Source organism: Pan troglodytes, chromosome 1 (genome assembly GCF_028858775.2).
Source record: "Pan troglodytes isolate AG18354 chromosome 1, NHGRI_mPanTro3-v2.0_pri, whole genome shotgun sequence".
Lineage (NCBI taxonomy): Eukaryota > Metazoa > Chordata > Mammalia > Primates > Hominidae > Pan > Pan troglodytes.
The window spans coordinates 171,662,922-171,682,046 of NC_072398.2; the positions used below are offsets into that span (position 1 = coordinate 171,662,922).

The 19,125-nt window shown below is 41.6% G+C and overlaps 1 protein-coding gene across 33 annotated transcripts in view; it reads right to left on the reverse strand.

The window, feature by feature from the left end:
• FGGY (FGGY carbohydrate kinase domain containing) overlaps window positions 1-19,125 on the reverse strand; it is a 486,570-nt gene that overhangs the window by 451,536 nt on the left and 15,909 nt on the right. For 22 of the 33 annotated variants that reach the window (XR_002938170.3, XM_024346101.3, XM_063801337.1 and 19 more), the window contains exon 2: window positions 10,048-10,262. The exons of 8 other annotated variants lie outside the window; for them this stretch is intronic. Coding sequence is in view for 19 of the 25 variants with exons in the window: in XM_024346101.3 (XP_024201869.1) it covers window positions 10,048-10,248 (201 nt within the window). In the remaining 6 variants the exon portion in view is untranslated. Of the gene's footprint in view, window positions 1-10,047; window positions 10,263-14,085; window positions 14,156-16,062; window positions 16,208-19,125 lie in introns of those variants that run through there. 3 more of the 33 variants (XM_063801312.1, XM_016919504.4, XM_054683509.2) reach the window with 3 other exon arrangements.

Sequence of the window (19,125 nt, forward strand, 5' to 3'; positions counted from 1 at the left end):
CAGCAAGATCTGCCATATTGGGTGGGGAGACGGTGTTTCTTAGAAACCCTCCAAACTGAGAACTGGAGGGTCAGATGCATACCTGGTTTTATCCTTAGCTCTATTTAGAGCAAGGGTCAAAGCCTGGGGCTTCATGGACATAATCCAGCTTGCAGTAGAGTTCTGAGTGGCAGGTACTGTATTCTTTTAAATCTTGATTTGAATGCCTTTGTCAGCTTTGGGGGCGTACGAGGAGTTATGCAATCACCAGTTCCCTCAGGCTCCATCACTACTTGTTGGCTACACAGTTCAATCACTCACTTAGCCATAAGTCCTTAGCGAAAATAATCAAGCCCCTTCTAGGGTCAGGCTGTGCAGAATTTTCTCTTCTAGGTATTGGAAAAACAATGGAGAGAAAAACTTTTTTTTTTAATCCTTGCTCTTTTGGAGATTACATTTTAGTAGGGATAGACAATACCCAATAAATCAAATAAATTACATAGTGTAGATAAAGTATACTAGAAAGTGATTACTCAGGGGGATTAGGAATGCAAGGAGGAGGTGGTTCCTATGCAAGATGCAAGTGAAATTTGAGGATACACCTGAAGGACATGAGGAGTGGACCTCATGGAAATCTGGGGGAAGAGTGTTCCAGGCAGGGGAACAGCGAGCGCAGAGGTCCTGGGAGGGGGAACAGCGAGAAGACAAATACAGCTTATGTTGGGGCGTGCATTACCTGGAAGGCCCTTGAAGGCAGTCAATTTTGTAAAAGCTACTCTAGTGACCAGTGAAGTAAATAAACCCAGTCCTAATCCTTTACCTACATAGCATCCCAGCTTAGGTATGGTATTGCCATTTGATGATAAGATGATGAAATAAAGGCCAAATACTCTCATTTATATCAGGGACCCCAACATTCTGCCAAGAACTGAAACTCAAATAGCCTCTACCTCCTTCCTCTCCATTGTTACCAAGTCCAGTTATGCCTGCCTTCCTAAAGCCTCTCAGTCTCAGCCCTCCTATTTATTCCTCTGCCAATAGTCTAATCTAGCCATTTATTATTAAAAATATTAAGCACCTATATGTGCCAGACACAGAGAACATATCCTGGTCAAGAGAGACATGGTCCCAGTCTTCCCAAAGTTTATAGTTTAAAAAAAAAAAAAAAATCTCAGCCTCTGAAACTCATCAGGATGTCTGCCTCCTGACATCCTTAAATTTAGTTTCTTCTCTGCCAGCCATTCTGAATCTGTTGCAAGACTGGTCAATCTCAAACTCAGGATGATTCTAGAGGAGCTCCCCATTGGTCTGAGCCAGCTGTCTCACCTACCCCTGTATCGTCAATTCTAGCCTCTCTTTCCTTCTTCCTATTAGAAACCACCTATTCCAGCTAGGATTGGATCCTTGACGTTCCCATCTCAGCGCTTCTGACCATTCTATTCCTCCAGTTCCAATTGTCTTCTCTTAAGAGTTCAAGAGTCACTTTTTGCCCTACAACCTTTCTCAAGTTTTCTCCAGTGGGTAGAAGTAGGGAGGTCTCAATTTCTTTTCTTTTTTTTTTTTTTTTTTTGAGATGGAGTCTTGCTCTGTCGCCCAGGCTGGAAGGCAGTGCTGCGATCTCGGCTTATTGCAACCTCCGCTTCCCAGGTGCAAGTGATTCTCCTGCCTCAGCCTCCTCAGTAGTTGGGATTACAGGCGCGCACCACCACGCCCAGCTAATTTTTGTATTTTTAGTAAAAACAAGGTTTTGCCATTGTTGACCAGGCTGGTCTCAAACTCCTGACCTCATGATCTGCCCACCTGGGCCTCCCAAAGTGCTCTCAATTTATTTTGACCCTTCATTTTTTTTACACTTCCTGGGTCTAATATAACCCAGGCTCTGGGTAAGCAAAACATAGCTCCTGCCCTCCTGAAACATAAAATCTAGTAGGGAAGACATACATTAATCCAAAAAGTGAAATATCTTATTATTTTGTTTCATTTTATGGTATTTTATTCTTGATTTATAGAATGATTTTATTATTTGATAACAAAAAATGAATGATTCATGAACCACATGGAGTTCTATGAAAGAGACGTACAAGGCACTGTGAAAACATTTAATAAGTGAAATAAGACTTAGTTGGAGGTGGTATTGGTAGAGAAAATGCTCCTTCCTTGAAGAACTAACTTTTGAATTAAGATTTGAGGCAGCAATATCCAATGGAACTTTCTACGATAATGAAAATGTGCTATATCTGTGCTGTTCAGTATAATAGCCACCATGTGGCTATTGCGCACTTGAAATTTGGCTGGAGCAAAAGAGGAAGTGAATGTTTAATTATATTTAATTGTAATTACTATAAATTTAAATAGCATTGTGGGTTCAGCAACTATTGGTTTGGATAGCTTAGGTCTAAGGATGAACAGGAGTTAGATATGCTGGTGGAAGGTAGGAAGGACATGCAGCCAGAAGAAAGAATCTGGGTAACAATTCTTAGGCTAGAGGGAGCATTGCATGTTTGAGGACATGACAGAAGGAAGGTGTGGCTGGAATGCAGAGAGCCAGGAGAAGCATCATGAGATGAGCCAGGAATGCAAGTCGAGACAGGCCATGTAGGGCCCTGAAGGCCATGTTAAGGATTGAGTTCTACCCAAATACAGGCATACCTCATTTTATCGTGCTTCACTTTATTGCACTTTGCAGATATTACATTTTTTACAAATTGAACGTCTGTGGCAACCCTGCAGCGAGCAAGTCCATTGCTGCCATTTTTCCAACAGCATGTGCTCACTTCATTAGCATTTTTAGCAATAAAGTATTTTTTAATTAAGGTACGTATTTTTTTAGATACAGTGCTATTACACACTTAATAGACTACGGTACAGCATAAACAAAACATTTATGTATGCTGGGGAATCAAAAAATTCATGTGATTTGCTTTATTGAGATATTTGCTTTGTGGCAGTGGTCTGGAACTAAAACTGCAGTTTGAGGTATGCCTCAGGCATATCTGGTATCATTGTGCTTTGCTTTACCGCATCTTGCAGATTGCGTTTTTTACAAATTGAAGGTGTGTAGCAGCTCTGCAAAGAGCAAGTCTATCAGTGTCATTTTTCCAACAGCTCATGTCACCTCATGTCTGTGTCACATTCTGGTAATTCTTAACAATATTTCAAACTTTCATTAATATTATATCTGCTAATGATAATATTTGATGTTATTATTCCAATTGTTTTGGGGCACCACAAACTGCACCCATATAAGACGGGCAAACTTAATAGATAAATGTGGTGTGTGTTCTCACTGCTCCACAGACTAGCTATTCCTCATCTCTCTCCCTCTCCTTAGGGCTCCCTACCCCCTGAGACACAACTTTGAAATTAGGCCAATTAATAACCCTACAATGGTCTCTAAATGTTCAAGTGAAAGAAGGAGTCATAGTCTCTCACTTTAAATGTAAAGCTAGAAATGATTAAGCTTAGTCAAGTAGGCATAGGGAAAGCCAAGACTGGCAAAAAAAATAGGCCTTTTGCACCAAATAGTCAAGCTGTGAATGCAAAAGAAAGTTCGTGAGGAAAACTAAAAGCGCTACTCCAGTGAACACCTGAATAAGAAAGTGAAACAGTCTTATTGCTGATATGGAGAAAATTTGAATGGTCTAGATAGAAGATCAAACCAGCCACAACATTCTTTAAGTCAAAGCCTAATCCAGAGCACAGTCCTAACTCTTCAATTCTGTAAAGGCTGAGACAGGTGAGGAAGCTACAGAATGAAAAGTCTGAAGCTAGCAGAAGTTGGTTCAGGAGGTTTAAGTAAACAAGCCATTTCCATAACATGAAAACACAAGGTGAAGCAGCAAGTGCTGATGCAGAAACTCCAGCAAGTTATACAGATGATTTGGGTAAGACAATCAATGAAGGTGTCTACACTAAACAACATATTTTTAAGGTAGGCAAAACAGCCTTATATTGGAAGAAGATACCATCTAGGACTTTCACAGCTAGAGACAAAAAGCCGATGCCTGGCCTCAAAGCTTCAAAGGACAAGTGGCTCTCTTGTTAGGGGCAAATGCAGCTGGTGACTTAAGTTGAAGCCAATGCTCATTTACTATTCCAAAAATCCTACGGCCCTTAAGAATTATGCCAAATCTACTCTGCCTGTGCTCTAGAAATGGAACAACAAAGCCTGGATGACAGCACATCTATTTACAGCATGGTTTACTGAATATTTTAACCCTGCTGTTGAGACTTACTGCTCAAAGAAAAGAGATTCCTTTCAAAGTATTACTCCTCATTGACAATGCACCGAGTCACCAAAGAGCTCTGATGAAGATGCACAAGGAGATGAATGTTGTTCTCATACCTGCTAACACAACATCCATTCTGCAGCCCATGGAACAAGGAGAAATTTCAGCTTTCAAGTATTATTATTTAAGAATTACATTTTGTAAGGATATAGCTGCCATAGATAGTGATTCCTCTAATTGATCTAGATAAAGTAAATTGAAAACATTCTGGAAAGGATTTACCACTCTAGATGCCATTAAGAACATTCACGATTCATGGGAGGTCAAAATATCAACATAACAGGAATTTGGAAGTGGTTAATTCCAACCCTCATGAATGACTTTGAGTGGCTCAAGACTTAAGTGGAGGAAGTTACTGCAGAGGTAGTGGAAATACCAAGTGAACTAGAATTAGAAGTGGACCCTGAAGATGAAATTGAATTGCTGTAATCTCATGATAAAATATGAACAGATGAGGGGTTGCTTCTTATGGATGAACAAAGGAAATGATTTCTTGAGATGAAATCTACTTCTGATAAAGATATGAACAATGTTGAAATGACAACAAACAATTTAGAATAGTACATAAACTTAATTGATAAGGCTAAGGTCTGAAAGAACTGACTCCAATTTTGAAAGAAGTCCTGCCATGGATAAGATGCTATCAAACAACATTGCATGCTACAGAGAAATCTTTTGTGAAAGAAGAGTCAATCAGTGCAGCAAACCTTACTTAAAAAATTGCCTTACTTAAAAAAATTACCACAGCCACCTAACCTTCAGCAACCACCACCCTAATTAGTAAGCAGCTATCAACATCAAGGTAAAACCCTCCACCAGGAAAAAGACTACAACTCACTGAAGGCTTCGATGATCATTAACACATTTTTTGGCAATTTTTAAAAATTAAGTTATATACTTTTTTTAGACTAATGCTATTACACACTTAATAGACTGCAATATAATGTAAACATAACTTTCATATGCACTGATAAACTCAAAAATTCATGTGAGCTTTGTTGCAATATTCACCTCATTATGGTGGTCTGGAACTGAATTTATCATTATGCCTGTAGTAGAGTGATAGATGTTGAAGGGTTGTAGCAAAAGAGTGACATGACCAGTTAGCACTAGAGGAAAAAAAACCACTTCAAATGCAAGAATAGAGAAAAGAAAAATGAATATCAAGACATCAGTTAGGTTCTTGGAATAATATTCCATGCAAAATATAAAGGTATATGGTGCTAGAGATAGAGAGAATGCATAGGTTTGACCCATCTGAGTTCTGCCTTATCACATACCACCTGTGTGACCTTCGGAAAATCACTTAACTCTCTGGCCCTCAGTTTTTCAAATGTAAATGGGAATAACAACTTCTTCCCTACTTCACCCTGCAACAGCAATCAAATGAAAATGAAGATGCACTGTAAACTATAATGGTTCTATGAATATAAGGTTAACACTATTGCTCAACCCCACATGTGGCTACTCTTTCTTCTGTCCCCCTCCCAACAACCACTACTCATATAGATAGCACCAAGACAGAACAAAATGGTACTTTACTGGCTTCATATGTGTTGTTTATTTTTCTCATACAATTAAGCTGTTTCATCTTTAAAAGCAGCAGACTTCTTGTATACCTCTCCTCTAATATGCTCCAATGCTTAGCAAAGAGCATAGCACATAGTTAAGTGCTCAATAAATGTTTGTAGACTAAATGAAAGAATGATACTCAACAAACACCTGTTGGCTAAATGATTCCTCCAGCTTATCTTCTCCTTCTTCCTAAGAGAAGTTTAGTATGAATCATGCACTAATTTGAAATGTTCTCGCCTTTTTGGAATGATTAAGATTTGTGGCTCCATAAAGGAACCTTTAAAATCATGGACTGCATATAACCTCTATGACTTGTGAGTTTCCATAAAACCTCTTAGGTGTGCTGCTTACCAGCCCAATAAAACCTGCCAAATTTAGGGAATGTAGGGAGGAAGACAGAGAGGAAGATTTGGAGCCATCTCACCAGGGTTCTGGTCTTGTCTCTAATACTTGTTAGTTCCAGAGCCTCAATTTCCTCATATTTCAAATAGGAAGAATAGTTGTCCTTCCTGCCCCACAGTGACACTGAAACAAGATAAGGAATGCTAGATTGGATTTTGTCTCTTTGTTTTTAGCTCTAAGTAACATTCATTCAACAGCCATTAATTGAGCACCTAATTTGTGCCAGGCAATGTGTTAGATACTGGAGACACAAAGATGAATCTCTCTAAGAGCTCAGCTCTTAGTTTATAAGGGGTTAAACAAGCCAACAAGTAAAATGCAAAGATAAGGAGTAGAAAGTAATCTGGGTGAAGATGGTGGGCTCTGGACAGTAGAGAGGGGCTTCTCACCCTCTCTTTCTTCTGAGGTTGGTAAAAAAAAAAAAAGGGCATAGACAGTCAGAAGTCACCAAGGAAGACACTCAGGAGACAGGAATGTTTAAGCTTACTGTTTTTGTTGTTGTTGTTGTTGTTGTTGTTTGACACGGAGTCTCGCTCTGTCTCCCAGGTTGGAGTGCAATGGCGCGATCTCGGCTCACTGCAAGCTCCACCTCCCAGGTTCACGCCATTCTCCTGCCTCAGCCTCCCAAGTAGCTGGGACTACAGGCGCCCACCACCACACCTGGCTAATTTTTTTTTTGTATTTTTAGTAGAGACGGGGTTTCACCATGTTAACCAGGGTGGTCTCAATCTCCTGACCTCGTGATCCGCCCGCCTTGGCCTCCCAAAGTGCTGGGATTACAGGCATGAGCCAAGACGCCCTGCCTAAGCTTACTTTATAAGGTGGGAGTTGGGCAGGTGAGGAAGGTAAGAGAAGAGTATTCCAGACAATGTAAACACAGAGATATATCATTCATTTATGTACTCAACAAACATTAATTGAACACACTACAAGCAAAGAATTCTAGAGAAATACAGATAAACTAGATATAACCCCTGCTGAGGGGGCACACACTTCCCAGATGAGCAGGCAACCAGGTAAAGGCACTCGTAATCCTGGGTAACCTCATGATGCCCCATGTGTAGAAAATCTAAACATTTCAGGCTGCTTCTTATCAATTCCAGGTAGGGTCATGTGGAGGGAGATATGGCTGGAGAGAGACAAGGGACAGAGCATGAGAGCAGTAGCAGTGGCAGGGACAGCGTCCCCTTCTAATTCAGGAGACCTTAGGCTGCTTACTGAACCTCTTCAAAGCTCATTGTTTTTCTATCTTCAAAACAGAGAGAACAATCAAAACTACCTTAAAAAGTAGTTATTGTAAGGATAAAATGAAGTGATGGGTAAAAGCTCTTCAGTATAGTACCTGGACCAGTGTGCCCAAGAACTGTTAGCTGTCTTTGTCATCATCATTGACACCACATTATCCTTACTGTTGCTTTAACTAAGAGGAAAGTCATCTCAGGCAATGTGAATGACTTAGGGAAAAGGAATTAGAACAACTGCTCTGAAGCTCTCAACTTCCTGGAGTCCATGAGGAAGAAAAGACAGACCAGGACATATTTGATGCCACCCTTTGCCCTAGAGACCAGTGTTTCTCAAAGTCTTACACAGAAAGAACCCTAACCAGGAGAGTGAATGAATATTCCCAAGAAGCGCCTCCCCCGTCGTAGACTTTGACTTTTCAGTATTTTATCTTAGAAATTCACTATCTTCTATAATCTGCTCATTTTCTGTCACCATCGGCACCACCATAGGAAACAACCCATACACATTTCTAGGCAATGTTATGACATCCTATGTGCATTAATTCATTTAATCCTCACAACAATCCTATGGAAGTAGGTACTAATGTCATTTCCATTTTACAGATAAGGAAACTGAAGCAAGAAACATTAGGTAACTTGTCCAAGATCACAAACTAATAAACGTTGTAAGTGGGATGTCAATCTAGGCAGTCTGGCTGCAGAATCTGTGCTCTATAACAGGTCACCTACCTCTCTCATTCCTATGGTGTTATTATCTCTCTAACATAAAAATGCTTCCCTCCTTAAGCCTCACACCAGCAATGATGTTCCACATAGATGTAACATGCTTATCCTGTGGCTTCTGGCACATGCCCACATATCCATACTCCATGTGAGGAGAATCGCCTAAGACCCAAGGGCTTCATTTAGGTTTGCTATAGGGCAATAGCATTGCTATCGACATATGTCCATGGTACTTATGCAGCTAACAGGGCTCAAACAGATGATAAGTTGGCCACCACAGGGAGATGATTAAAAATCTACCATTAAACCAGCTGTACTTAGAGTAGACCTTTTTTAAAGTAGCTTTTCATCAGGGGATTATATTTTCTTCTTGATAATTTCCTTAACGGCAAGCAAGGCTGTATGTTAAAAGAAGAAAGAAGGCCCAAGTGCAAAGAGTAGAAGATTCTTACCAGATTGGGGGCTGAAAGGAGGGGAGAGGAGAGGAAAATTAAATGGGCAAAAGAGAAGATGCATCCCTCTTTTATTCCTGTATAATGCTCTGGTACTGCCTACCCACTCCCTCCTCTCTCTGCCTTCTTCTCTGGGGGCACTAACAGCAGCCCAGAATTCATTAAAGTTTAAACAGACTGATCAATAGGGACAGAATGGTGAATTGTCCATCTGCAAATTACCAAGCACCTCATGAATATTTAAGGAACTAAACTAGGAACAGGGAAAAGAAGGAATCCAGGACTTTATTTTTCCCCATGGAAAAAAAGACAAAAGGATCTCTGTCATTACTGATCACCAAGACATAAAATCAAACAGTCAAGTGAAACTTTAAAAACAAACAAGAATTGTGAAGCATTGCTTTCCTTCCCAAGCCAGCAGGCTGCATCCAATCCAAGGCCACTCAGGGTGAACATATGCCTGGCATATATGGGAGACACTCTAATCTGACTTCTTTGCTTTATCAGAACACACCATGTTTTCGTGCCACCATGCCTTTGCATATGCTATTCCCTCTGCCCAAAATGCAGTTCCTCTCATCCTCATTTGTCCACTTGGAAGGCAGCAGAGTCCACTGATTAAGAGTGCACCTCGGAGGCAAAGGTATAGGAATGATACAATTGGACTTTGGGAACTCGGAGGAAAGCGCTGGGGGGTGGTGAGGAATAAAAGACTACACATTGGGTACAGTGTACACTGCTTGGGTGATGAGTGCACCAAAATCTCAGAAATCACCACTAAAGAACTTACGTAACCAAACACCACCTGTTCCCTAAAAACCCATTGAATTTTTTTTAATTAAAAAAAAAAAAAAAGAGCGCACCTCTGGAGTCAGACTGCTTTGTTCTAGTCCTGCCTCTGCTACTTACTGTGTGAACTTGAGTAAGTTACCTAACTTTTCTGTGCCTACATTTCTCCCTCAATAAAATAGGGGTAGTGACAGTATTACCTTTATAGGGTCATGTGAAGATGCAACTACACAGTGCAAGTTAACACATTTTACACAGCCTTTGGCACACATTAAAGGCGTGGTAAATGTTAATAAGGTGATCAGTGAATTCTTCCACATGTGGTCACACCTCAAGCTGTCCTGTCTTCCCTGAGCCCCCTCCGGTTAGCTCTTTCCCCAGCTCCAGCTATAGTTACTTTGATCCCAGCTCTTACCATATATTAGCTGTTTATCAGTCTCTGCCAGTAGACTGTGAGCTCCTGAAGGGCAAGGCCTATGTCTTGCTTACCTCTGCATCTAAAGTTACCCCAACATTGTTTACGGCACCAGATTGACACACGACACTCAGCAGGTAGGAACATGAACAAGGAGAGAACACCAGTTTTGCCCATACCTTTGTGACAACACAGCAAGCAGCCCAGATGTCCTCGGAGGACTGCTCATGGTGGTTGAACTGGGGCTCCCACTTTTTAATTGGCTGGTCTGCAAAAGCCAACAGGACCCCACTCTGGTCCACCAGAGCTGCACGGACACTGCCTGTTCCAACGTCCACACCCACATAGTACCTCTCCGGTTTCTGTTCTCCACCAGACATTGCAGTTCCTCCACCTATAGTAAGCAAGTGTAAAAACCATATGAAGACCAAGTGGATCTGCAAAGACAGTCACAAAACATCTCAAAAGTAGAAATAAAAGAGGTACTGCTACCTAACCGGTAGCCATTTGTTATTTATTCATCCAACAAACATTTTTAGTGATAACAGTATACTAATAAACATTGAGCTACATGGTGGGTGAACAGCACAGATACGGCCTCAGACATGGCATTTCCACTCTTGAGAGAGAGTCAGGATTTAAATACATAATTATTTAGGCAAAGTTGTGATGAGTGCTGTAAGGGCAAGTACAGGGTGGTAGGAGAACTTAGAATCTGGAGGCAATGGAGATGAGTTTCTTCTCAGTGAATTTCAATCAACAAGAACAGAAGCCAAGGTACTGAAAAGGAACCTTGTCCTCCTAGTCAGTCATTCATTCAACAATTACCTACTGAGTACCTCTTACACGCAAGCACTGTGAAAAGTGCTTATGTCCCCTTTACTCCTCACTATGACTCTAGAAGGTGAGGCTATTTACATCTCTGTTTTACAGGTGGTCAAGGTGAGATTCCAAGAGATAAGTAACTTTTTGCTTAATGCTAGCTAGGTCTACTCATAAATTCAAACAGTAAATGTACATTATTATAATGATATACACTACACTGATTAAGAAGCAAGTCTATGAGAAGTTAAGGAATTTAATCAGCTTCATTCAGGGGCAGCCTGGACCTAAAGTCCCATATTTGTGCAATCCCAAGTCTCATGCTCTTTCCTTTGTTTCTTAAAAGCTTTCCGTATAGCTTTGGAGAAGAGGCAAATATATTGCAGCTTTGTCATGAAGTGACTGGGAATTGGGAAGGAACCCCGAGGAGACAAGATCAGGAATTAGTTAGACAATCTGTTTTCCTTACAGACCCCTTGTGAGTTACAAGGAAATCTGACCAGAGAACATTCAGGAATTCCTTGGCCTTCATGGCTGCTCTAAGTCCCTTTGGTCAGATTAGCCCGCATGACATGGAATCTCATAGAGGCTTTTATTTTCCAGATTGGCTTTGAAAGAATAAGAACAAGCCCCCAACACAACTGAGCAGATGAATGCCTTACAACTCTCCAGGTGAGCTCAAGGCAGTCTTACCACCCACAGTCTAATTTCAACCTGGGCAACCTTCTGCATCCTTCAACTTCAGAAAGAAAATGTTTCCCTAGCCAAGTCAAACATGGAGATTCTGAAAGAAAATCAACCAGCAGATGTTCAGTTACTGCTTCCTAGATATTTACTCCAGTAAAAAACAAATAAAACAATAAAAACTTCATTAAAAGTAATTGCTTCTGTCTTAATCACAATGATTTCCCAACAGAATTGTCCCCCTTTTGGCTCTGTGGCTCATGAGCAGGTGAAAAATAAAATGGAGAAGCTACAGTAGTAACATTTGCTCCGTTCATCGGAGCTTCGTCAGACCTCCACTGGTGTGTAACCTCAACTTCTCTCCCTTGCTTACATTCCCCTTGGGGACCTCCATATGACCATTAGCACCAGTTTTCAAATCATTCATTCCTTCATTCATTCAACAGTGATATCTTTTCTTCAAGCCATTATTTGAAGAAAACAAAACAGATAAAAACAGAGCTGCTCTGAAGCAAAGATCGCCCTTGCCCCACCCTCCAGCCCTTCCCCCCAGCAGTCCCTCTGCTAGGCCCTCTCTCAGGACAACTGAAAACCACCAGCTTTGAGCTGTGATATACCCCAGGGCCTCAGCACAGGATCTCACACCTTCCACAGGCTCCCTCTGCCTGCCATCCAGCCCCACCTAATACAGTCCTGCTCATTCTCACCCCAGGCTACAGACATCCTCAAACTCCTCATAAGCTCTCAATTGCCCCCAGCTGCTAAAGGCTGCCCCAATCCTTTGCTCATCCCTTCCTAATTCTCTCCTTTCCTTGTCTGCCTGGTGACCACTGAATTATATTTTAAGACCCAGGTCAGCCATCAATTCTCCTTGGAAAAGGCTTTCTTCCCTTTCTCCCCTTGCATACATACAAAGGATGCCAACATGGTATCTTGTCCCTGCTTTCTTTTAAAACTTACCACTCTGGAATCACAATTTTATTTTTCTTTCCATGTCTGTCTTCCTAACTGAATCTGAAAAAAATAAACTTATTGATTTCTGTATCCCAAGCTCCTTGCACAGTGTCTGGCACAGAATAGGTTTTCAGTAAATGTTTACTGAATGAACAACTGAATCAATGAATTAATAGAAACAAGGATGAACAGGTCCATGCCTGTTTTATTCATTTTACAACCACATTTTATTCATTCTACGGCACTCATTTTTCCATATTTAGCTTCTCTAAAATCAGTGCGAACCTTACAATCAATGGTATGTTACAATTAATTGGTATCATTTCCTTTCTTACTTCATGGTAATAATAAATAATGGTGCATCTTGCAATCGGTGACATCTGAGACTCAGAAGAAATGCAGAAGACAGTAACACCAGGAAGCCTGCTGAGGATACACTGATTGACAAAATAGGGGCAATGCCTTCGCTGAGTTTCCTCAATTTTATTAGCTGCAAACAGGAAGAAGATTGAAGCTAGCCACTCTACCTTCCCTCTACCAACCTCTCACAGCTGCTTACTTTACTTGGAATCCCCTCTCTTGGCTTCCCACTGTCTCTACTGCAAAGGCCCCCGGGGTGCTGCTCCTTAACACTGATCCTAGCATGTTAACAACTCTTTGCCCTTGGCAAGACTTTTGCAAGACTACTATAAACGCTTAGGAAGAAACAAAGAAATAAATAGGAAATGAAAAATCTATGCAATACCCTGGCTTACACAGACCTGGCCAGCCAGCATCCAGACTTGTCTCTACTCCAGCCAGCCCCGATGACAAGACAGATTCCCCATGGGGCTGGCCCACGTGCTCAGGCTTGGGTTCCTCACTTTTGACTCCCTCTCTGATGAAGAGAGTAATATGATAAAATACATCATCTTACCACCCTACCCACATCCTGATTCCTTTCCAGTAAAACCCAAAGAGGCAGATTTCCACTCTACAGTTAGCCCTGGGCTTGCTCCAGTTCTGGTTTCTGGCAGGAGCCCACCCTTCACATGGAGAATGGAGCTGTATGATTACAGTTAATTCCAGCTGCCGCCTGTGTCACAGCTGTAAGCCCAGTGCCTGGCATACAGCAGGAGCTCAGTAAGTCCTTGTAACTCAGTGAATGGATGTCTTTAAAATTCATCACTGGGGAAATAAAAAAAGGTACCATGTTTACCACATATCTGATATTCTGCTAAGCAGCTTGATTACAATGCCTGACCACAATTCTTGAAGACAATAACTATGATCACTCCCATTTTACTGATGAGGAAAATAAGTCCTAGATAGGCAAAGTAACTTGCTCCAGTATGCCATATTACTAGGCAGTAATACAATTGACAGTAATCCATTCCCTCCGGTTCCATCAGCCCTAACCTTTCTCAGGATGCTCCACTGCCTCCTGCTATTCCTCTATTTACTAAATGCCCATTTGTCAAGGACTCTGCTGGGGGCCTCTGCCTGCTGTGCCTAAGGTTGGCTGACTCAGAACCCAGGCTGTTCATCTTCAGAGACTGACCCTTCCACAACATCAGGTGGCCTGCTTCTAGCAAAATATGGATTTCTATAACTTATTACCAGGGCACCATGCAGCAAAGAGTCAAACCGTCCCAGCGTCATTCACACACATCACCCAGTTCATGTTTTTCTATGAAATAGATCCTACTTGCATATTTGAGGTTCACCACTTTTCCCATTATTATAGTTTTAACTGACCTCTGTGATTATTTCCATACCTGGAACCTGAAAGCAGGGATGTTCAAGCCCTTGGGCAGCTTCCCTGAAATTCGACCTGTGAGCTCCAGCAAAGGATTTTCTGCATCATAGGTCCCCTGCTCTTCCCCCTCTATGCCCTTTGTTCCTGGGTCATGAATATGATCTGCTGCGTCCTAGACTCCTAATCTTATGCAACCAGTACCCCTTGGCCTCAAAAAGTAAAGTAACTGTAAAGTGGAAAGCATTATTCCTTTTTCTAGTTTGTAAAGTAAACAAGGATAAGGATCATCATCGTGTCACTTATTCCCACATAATGTTAATCTCATTCACAGAAACCCAATCAGTTTGGTAAACCTATCACCACTTTATTATACCTCAGAAGGGTGGAGTAATTTGCCCAAAGTGCCACAAACAGCAAATGGCATCAGGATTTGAACCACAGTCTCTTGCGGCAAGTTTAGGGCTCCTTCCACAACATCCAGCTAAAACTGAAAGCCAAACCCTTTGATTACTTCTTCAATAAGAACAACAAATGCAGCAAGAAATATCTGTTGAGCTCTGAGCTGCAGATCACCATGTGACTCCATGATTTCATTTAATCCTTATAGCAACCCTGTGAGGTAGGCAGTATGAGCCCCATTTCCCAGCTAAGGAAAGTGAGGTTCTCAGACAGGAAGCTGTTTAAAGTCGCATGGCACAGAAGCAGAGGGGCTGGGGTTTGAGGCTAAGTCAGTGTGACTCCAAAGACCGCATTATGAATGGTGAGAGTCAGAACTGGGGTTTCATTTCATTCTTCTTAGGCAAAGATAAATACTCTAAAAAGAAAACAGCTGTTAGGGATATGGGGAGGGTGGTCAGGCGGAAAGAAATGAGGGCACGGACTGTGGATGGCCAAGAGAAAGAAAAATAACAGAAATTCAAGCTGTGCTGCATACAAGTCCTGGGACATACCTAACTTCTCAGTCTACAAGACATTTCAAAGCACAGAAACAGCCTCCTGTCCAAGTCCTCAGCATGGACTGGACTGACTTTTAGCCCCTATTTATGATCAAAAGACTGTTCTGTATAAATATTTATACAGTTCATTAAATAATAGCCTGTATAAATATTGTTAGAAATGTGCCACAGGAAACCACAGACTTTGTGGCTGATTCTTCAACAAATGTGCAAACTGCTCAAATGCAGCGTGAAAAAAGGAAAAGGGGACCTGGAAATAGAGGGCTGTCCTTTGCAAACGGATTTTAGCAATCCTAAGAAGGGGGTACAAACTACAAATACTGAGCTAAAAACCGATAATGTGGGGATTGTTCTTTTATACTTTTCCCCTTCTTTCCCTCTGAAGCATCTCAGAGCATTAAGATTGCTGCCTATGATGACAATCTCCCAGGAGTGGATGAGCTTATCCTATTTCTTAAGGCACCACTCCTCCAGGATTTATTTGGTGACAGTGCACAGAAGCAGTGTCCCAGAAATCTGGGAAGGAATTCAGTATCCTCTTTCAACTTTGATCTTTGGACTTTGCTGGGAGTTGATGTACACAAGTCCTGTGCAATTTATTTAGTTAGTTATACTGCAATCAGGGATTTGCTAAGATTGGGAAGAAAAAAGATGAACAATGAGTTAAGCTTGCCCACCTCAGTCTTAATAGAAATGACTGAATACCACTTTCAACAATTCTCACATGCTCTAAGATGGTGGAAAAATTTGAAATGAGAAGGAAAGAGCTGATTTGGCAATAATAGTTGTTTCTCTATGGGCTCTACCAACAATACATAGGAAGAAAAGACCAGCTTGCTAACCAAAACTTTACCTCTAAACATGAAAATTTCTTAAGGCCTCCTCTTCAGTTCTTTTTCAGCCTTTCCCTCCAAGGGGAGACATTTCTAAAAGTTTTAAGGTTGCCAAGACTGGCTCAAAAGAAACCCAAACACTTCCATGGTTCCCCAAACTTTTAGAGTCTGTAGCAATGGCACAACACATTTTTCATCTAGACATACCTGTGGCTTGGCGTAGTCTGTAAAAACGCGTATAAGCATATTTTCAGTCAAGTGCTCATTTTGTGGCATCCAAAGGAAGGAAGGGAGTAAGCAGGGAATCCATTCCCTGAATACTGAGAAGTTGAACCAGGCCCTTATCTAGCTCCTGGAAGAGCAGAACAATCTTTTATGCATCACTGATGTCTAACACTAATGCCTAACAAAGGACCTGGCTTGTTGCAGATCAAGAAAAATTCAAAAGAATCTGAGGAAAAGGAAAAGAGGGGGAAAGGAAAGGGAAGTGTGGTGGGGAGAGGGAAAAAAGGGAAATGGGGAAAAGAAGTGGGGGAAGGAGAGGAGAAAAGAGAAGGGAGGATGGGCAAGGAGGAAACTGAACTGGCAATTAAGTGGAAGCCTGAGTGATTCACAGATAAGAAACTAAGAAATCCTTTGATTGATGGGAGGAGGGGAGAAGGAAAAAAAAAGCAGACATATACCTTGGCTAACAAATGACATCCACTAAATTCTTCCTGCCCCAGAAAAGTCTATTAACATAATGCAGAGAAGGAACAGATTATGAAAATGTCAGTTCTCAGAAACCCAGATGTAAATCCAAAGAAACAAAACACAAACCAACAAAACCCTTTCTCTACTCTGAGGGTCAGCCACTCACACCTGGAATGTTTCCTGTCACCAACTGGAGAGACCTCAAGAGCCCCAGTACCAAGAAGTTCACATGTGGAACCCATGACACATAGGTTCCTGGAGCCAGCTGGCTAACAGGCTCTGAAGATCCAGACACCATAGAACATGAGAAAACAACATCACACACATAGTCTCTGAGCCCAGAAGTTCTCAAAAGAAGCTCCAACACGGAGTGCAGAAGTCATCCTGCTAAGCAATGCAGGACTGTGTCTTGACAACTGAAGACATAAGCTGCATCTATCTTATCCACCTCTGTATCCCCAGTGCATACACACACAAATAAATTTGGTATGCAGTAGGTACTCAATAAGGAGCTGAAGAATGGACTAACAAATAGTCACTGCATTTGGGAGAAATGAAGACAATTCTTCTCCACAACACTAAAAAATAAATCAATATCAGGGTCAACCAGATGCTTGTCCCATCTGTGTCTACCACTGACTCACTTGGGGTAAGTCTCTTCACTGATGTCTCTCTTCACAGGTGTGAGACTCATGAATTCTATACAACTACTCCAAGGAATTGTTGTGAAGATTAAAGGAAATAATGAGCACAGAGAGCCCTTTAAAAGGGCAATTCCTTTATAACCAGAAAGAATCAATGGCACTGGGAGGCACAGAAGGAAAATTTGGGTGTAACAGTATAGCATCACCAAAGACACTCTACAGCCTTCTTACTCAAAGTGTGGGCCTCAAATCAACCTTCGCCTCCAACACTGAATCACCTCTTGAAACCCACATCTTTTAAAAAAAATTTTTTATTAGGCCAGGTGCGGTGGCTCACGCCTGTAATCCCAGCACTTTGGGAGGCCAAGACGGGCGGATCACGAGGTCAGGAGATTGAGATCATCCTGGCTAACACGGTGAAACCCCGTCTCTACTAAAAATACAAAAAATTAGTCGAGTGTGGTGGCAGGCACCTATAGTCCCAGCTACTCGGGAGGCTGAGACAGGAGAATGGCGTGAACCTGGGAGGCAGAGCTTGCAGTGAGCGAGATTGCGCTACCGCACTCCAGCCTGGGCAACACAACAAAGCGAGATTCTGTCTCAAAAAAAAAAGAAAAAAAAAATTTCCGTAGGTTTTTGGGGAACAGGTGGTGTTCGGTTACATGAGTAAGTTCTTTAGTGGTGATATGTGAGATCTGGATATACCCATCACCCAAGCAGTATACAATGAACTTTGTTTGCAGTCTTATATCCCTCACTCCCTTCCCGCTCTTTCCCACTGAGTCCCCAATGTCCATTGTGTCATTCTTATGCCTTTGCATCCTCATAGCTTAGCTCCCACTTATGAGTGAGAACATACAATGTTTGGTTTTCCATTCCTGAGTTACTTCACTTAGAATAATAGTCTCCAGTCCCATCCAGGTTGCTGAGAATGCCATTAATTCATTCCTTTTTATGGCTGAGTAGTATTCCATCGTGTGTGTGTGTGTGTGTGCGCGCGTGTGTGTGTGTGTGTGTGTGTGTGTGTGTGTGATATATATATCACAGTTTCTTTACCCACTTATTGATTGATGGGCATTTAGGTTGTTTTCACATTTTTGCAATTGCTGACACCCACATCTTTTAATATGTGTTATCTATACCTAGGCATTCTCGCCATATCTAACAGCTTGATTTCCAGTAAACAAACAAATATTAAGTGCTTTCACTATGCCAGGATGCTAGGAATAAGGGGCTGAAAAATACATTATCTCTAATTTTAACAAACTGACAGTCTAATGTTATGGTCTGAATGCTTGTGTCCTCCAAAAATGTATGTGTTGAAACCTAACCCCTAAGGTGATGGTATTAAAAAGTGGGACCTTTGGGAGATGATGAAGTCATGAAAAAGGAGTCCTCATGAACGGGATTAGTATCCTCATAAAAGAGGCCCAAGGAAGACTCTTGCCCCTTCTACCATGTGAGGACACAGCAACAAGTCAGCAGTTAATGGAGGTACCAGTTTACTGCTCTCATTACTGTTCCAACAGTTCTGACCAACTAGGTCAGAAACTCAGTATTTTTCAGGGTTTTGGGGATCCTTATGCTCTTTACTGAGCCCATTTGTAAAGACTAACAAGAGATGATTGGAAGAGGGACACGGTATTAAATCAGAAAGACAGTAGAAAAGTTGGCTATCCTTTTAAATTTAAAGTTGGATTCCAAAAGGCAGAAAAGACAGAACCTACCAAATCCCCATGTGTGCCTCACAATGTGGCAGCCACAAGAATCCAAACTGAGCCAGTTTTGGATGGTGAACCATCTTGAATAGTGGCCAAAAACCATAACCTTCCAAGAGCCACACAGGTAATGTCCAACAGCAGTCACAAGGGAAACATAAAACCCAAACTTGGCTGAAGCCAAATGCACAGAACAGGTCCTAAAGATATCATGG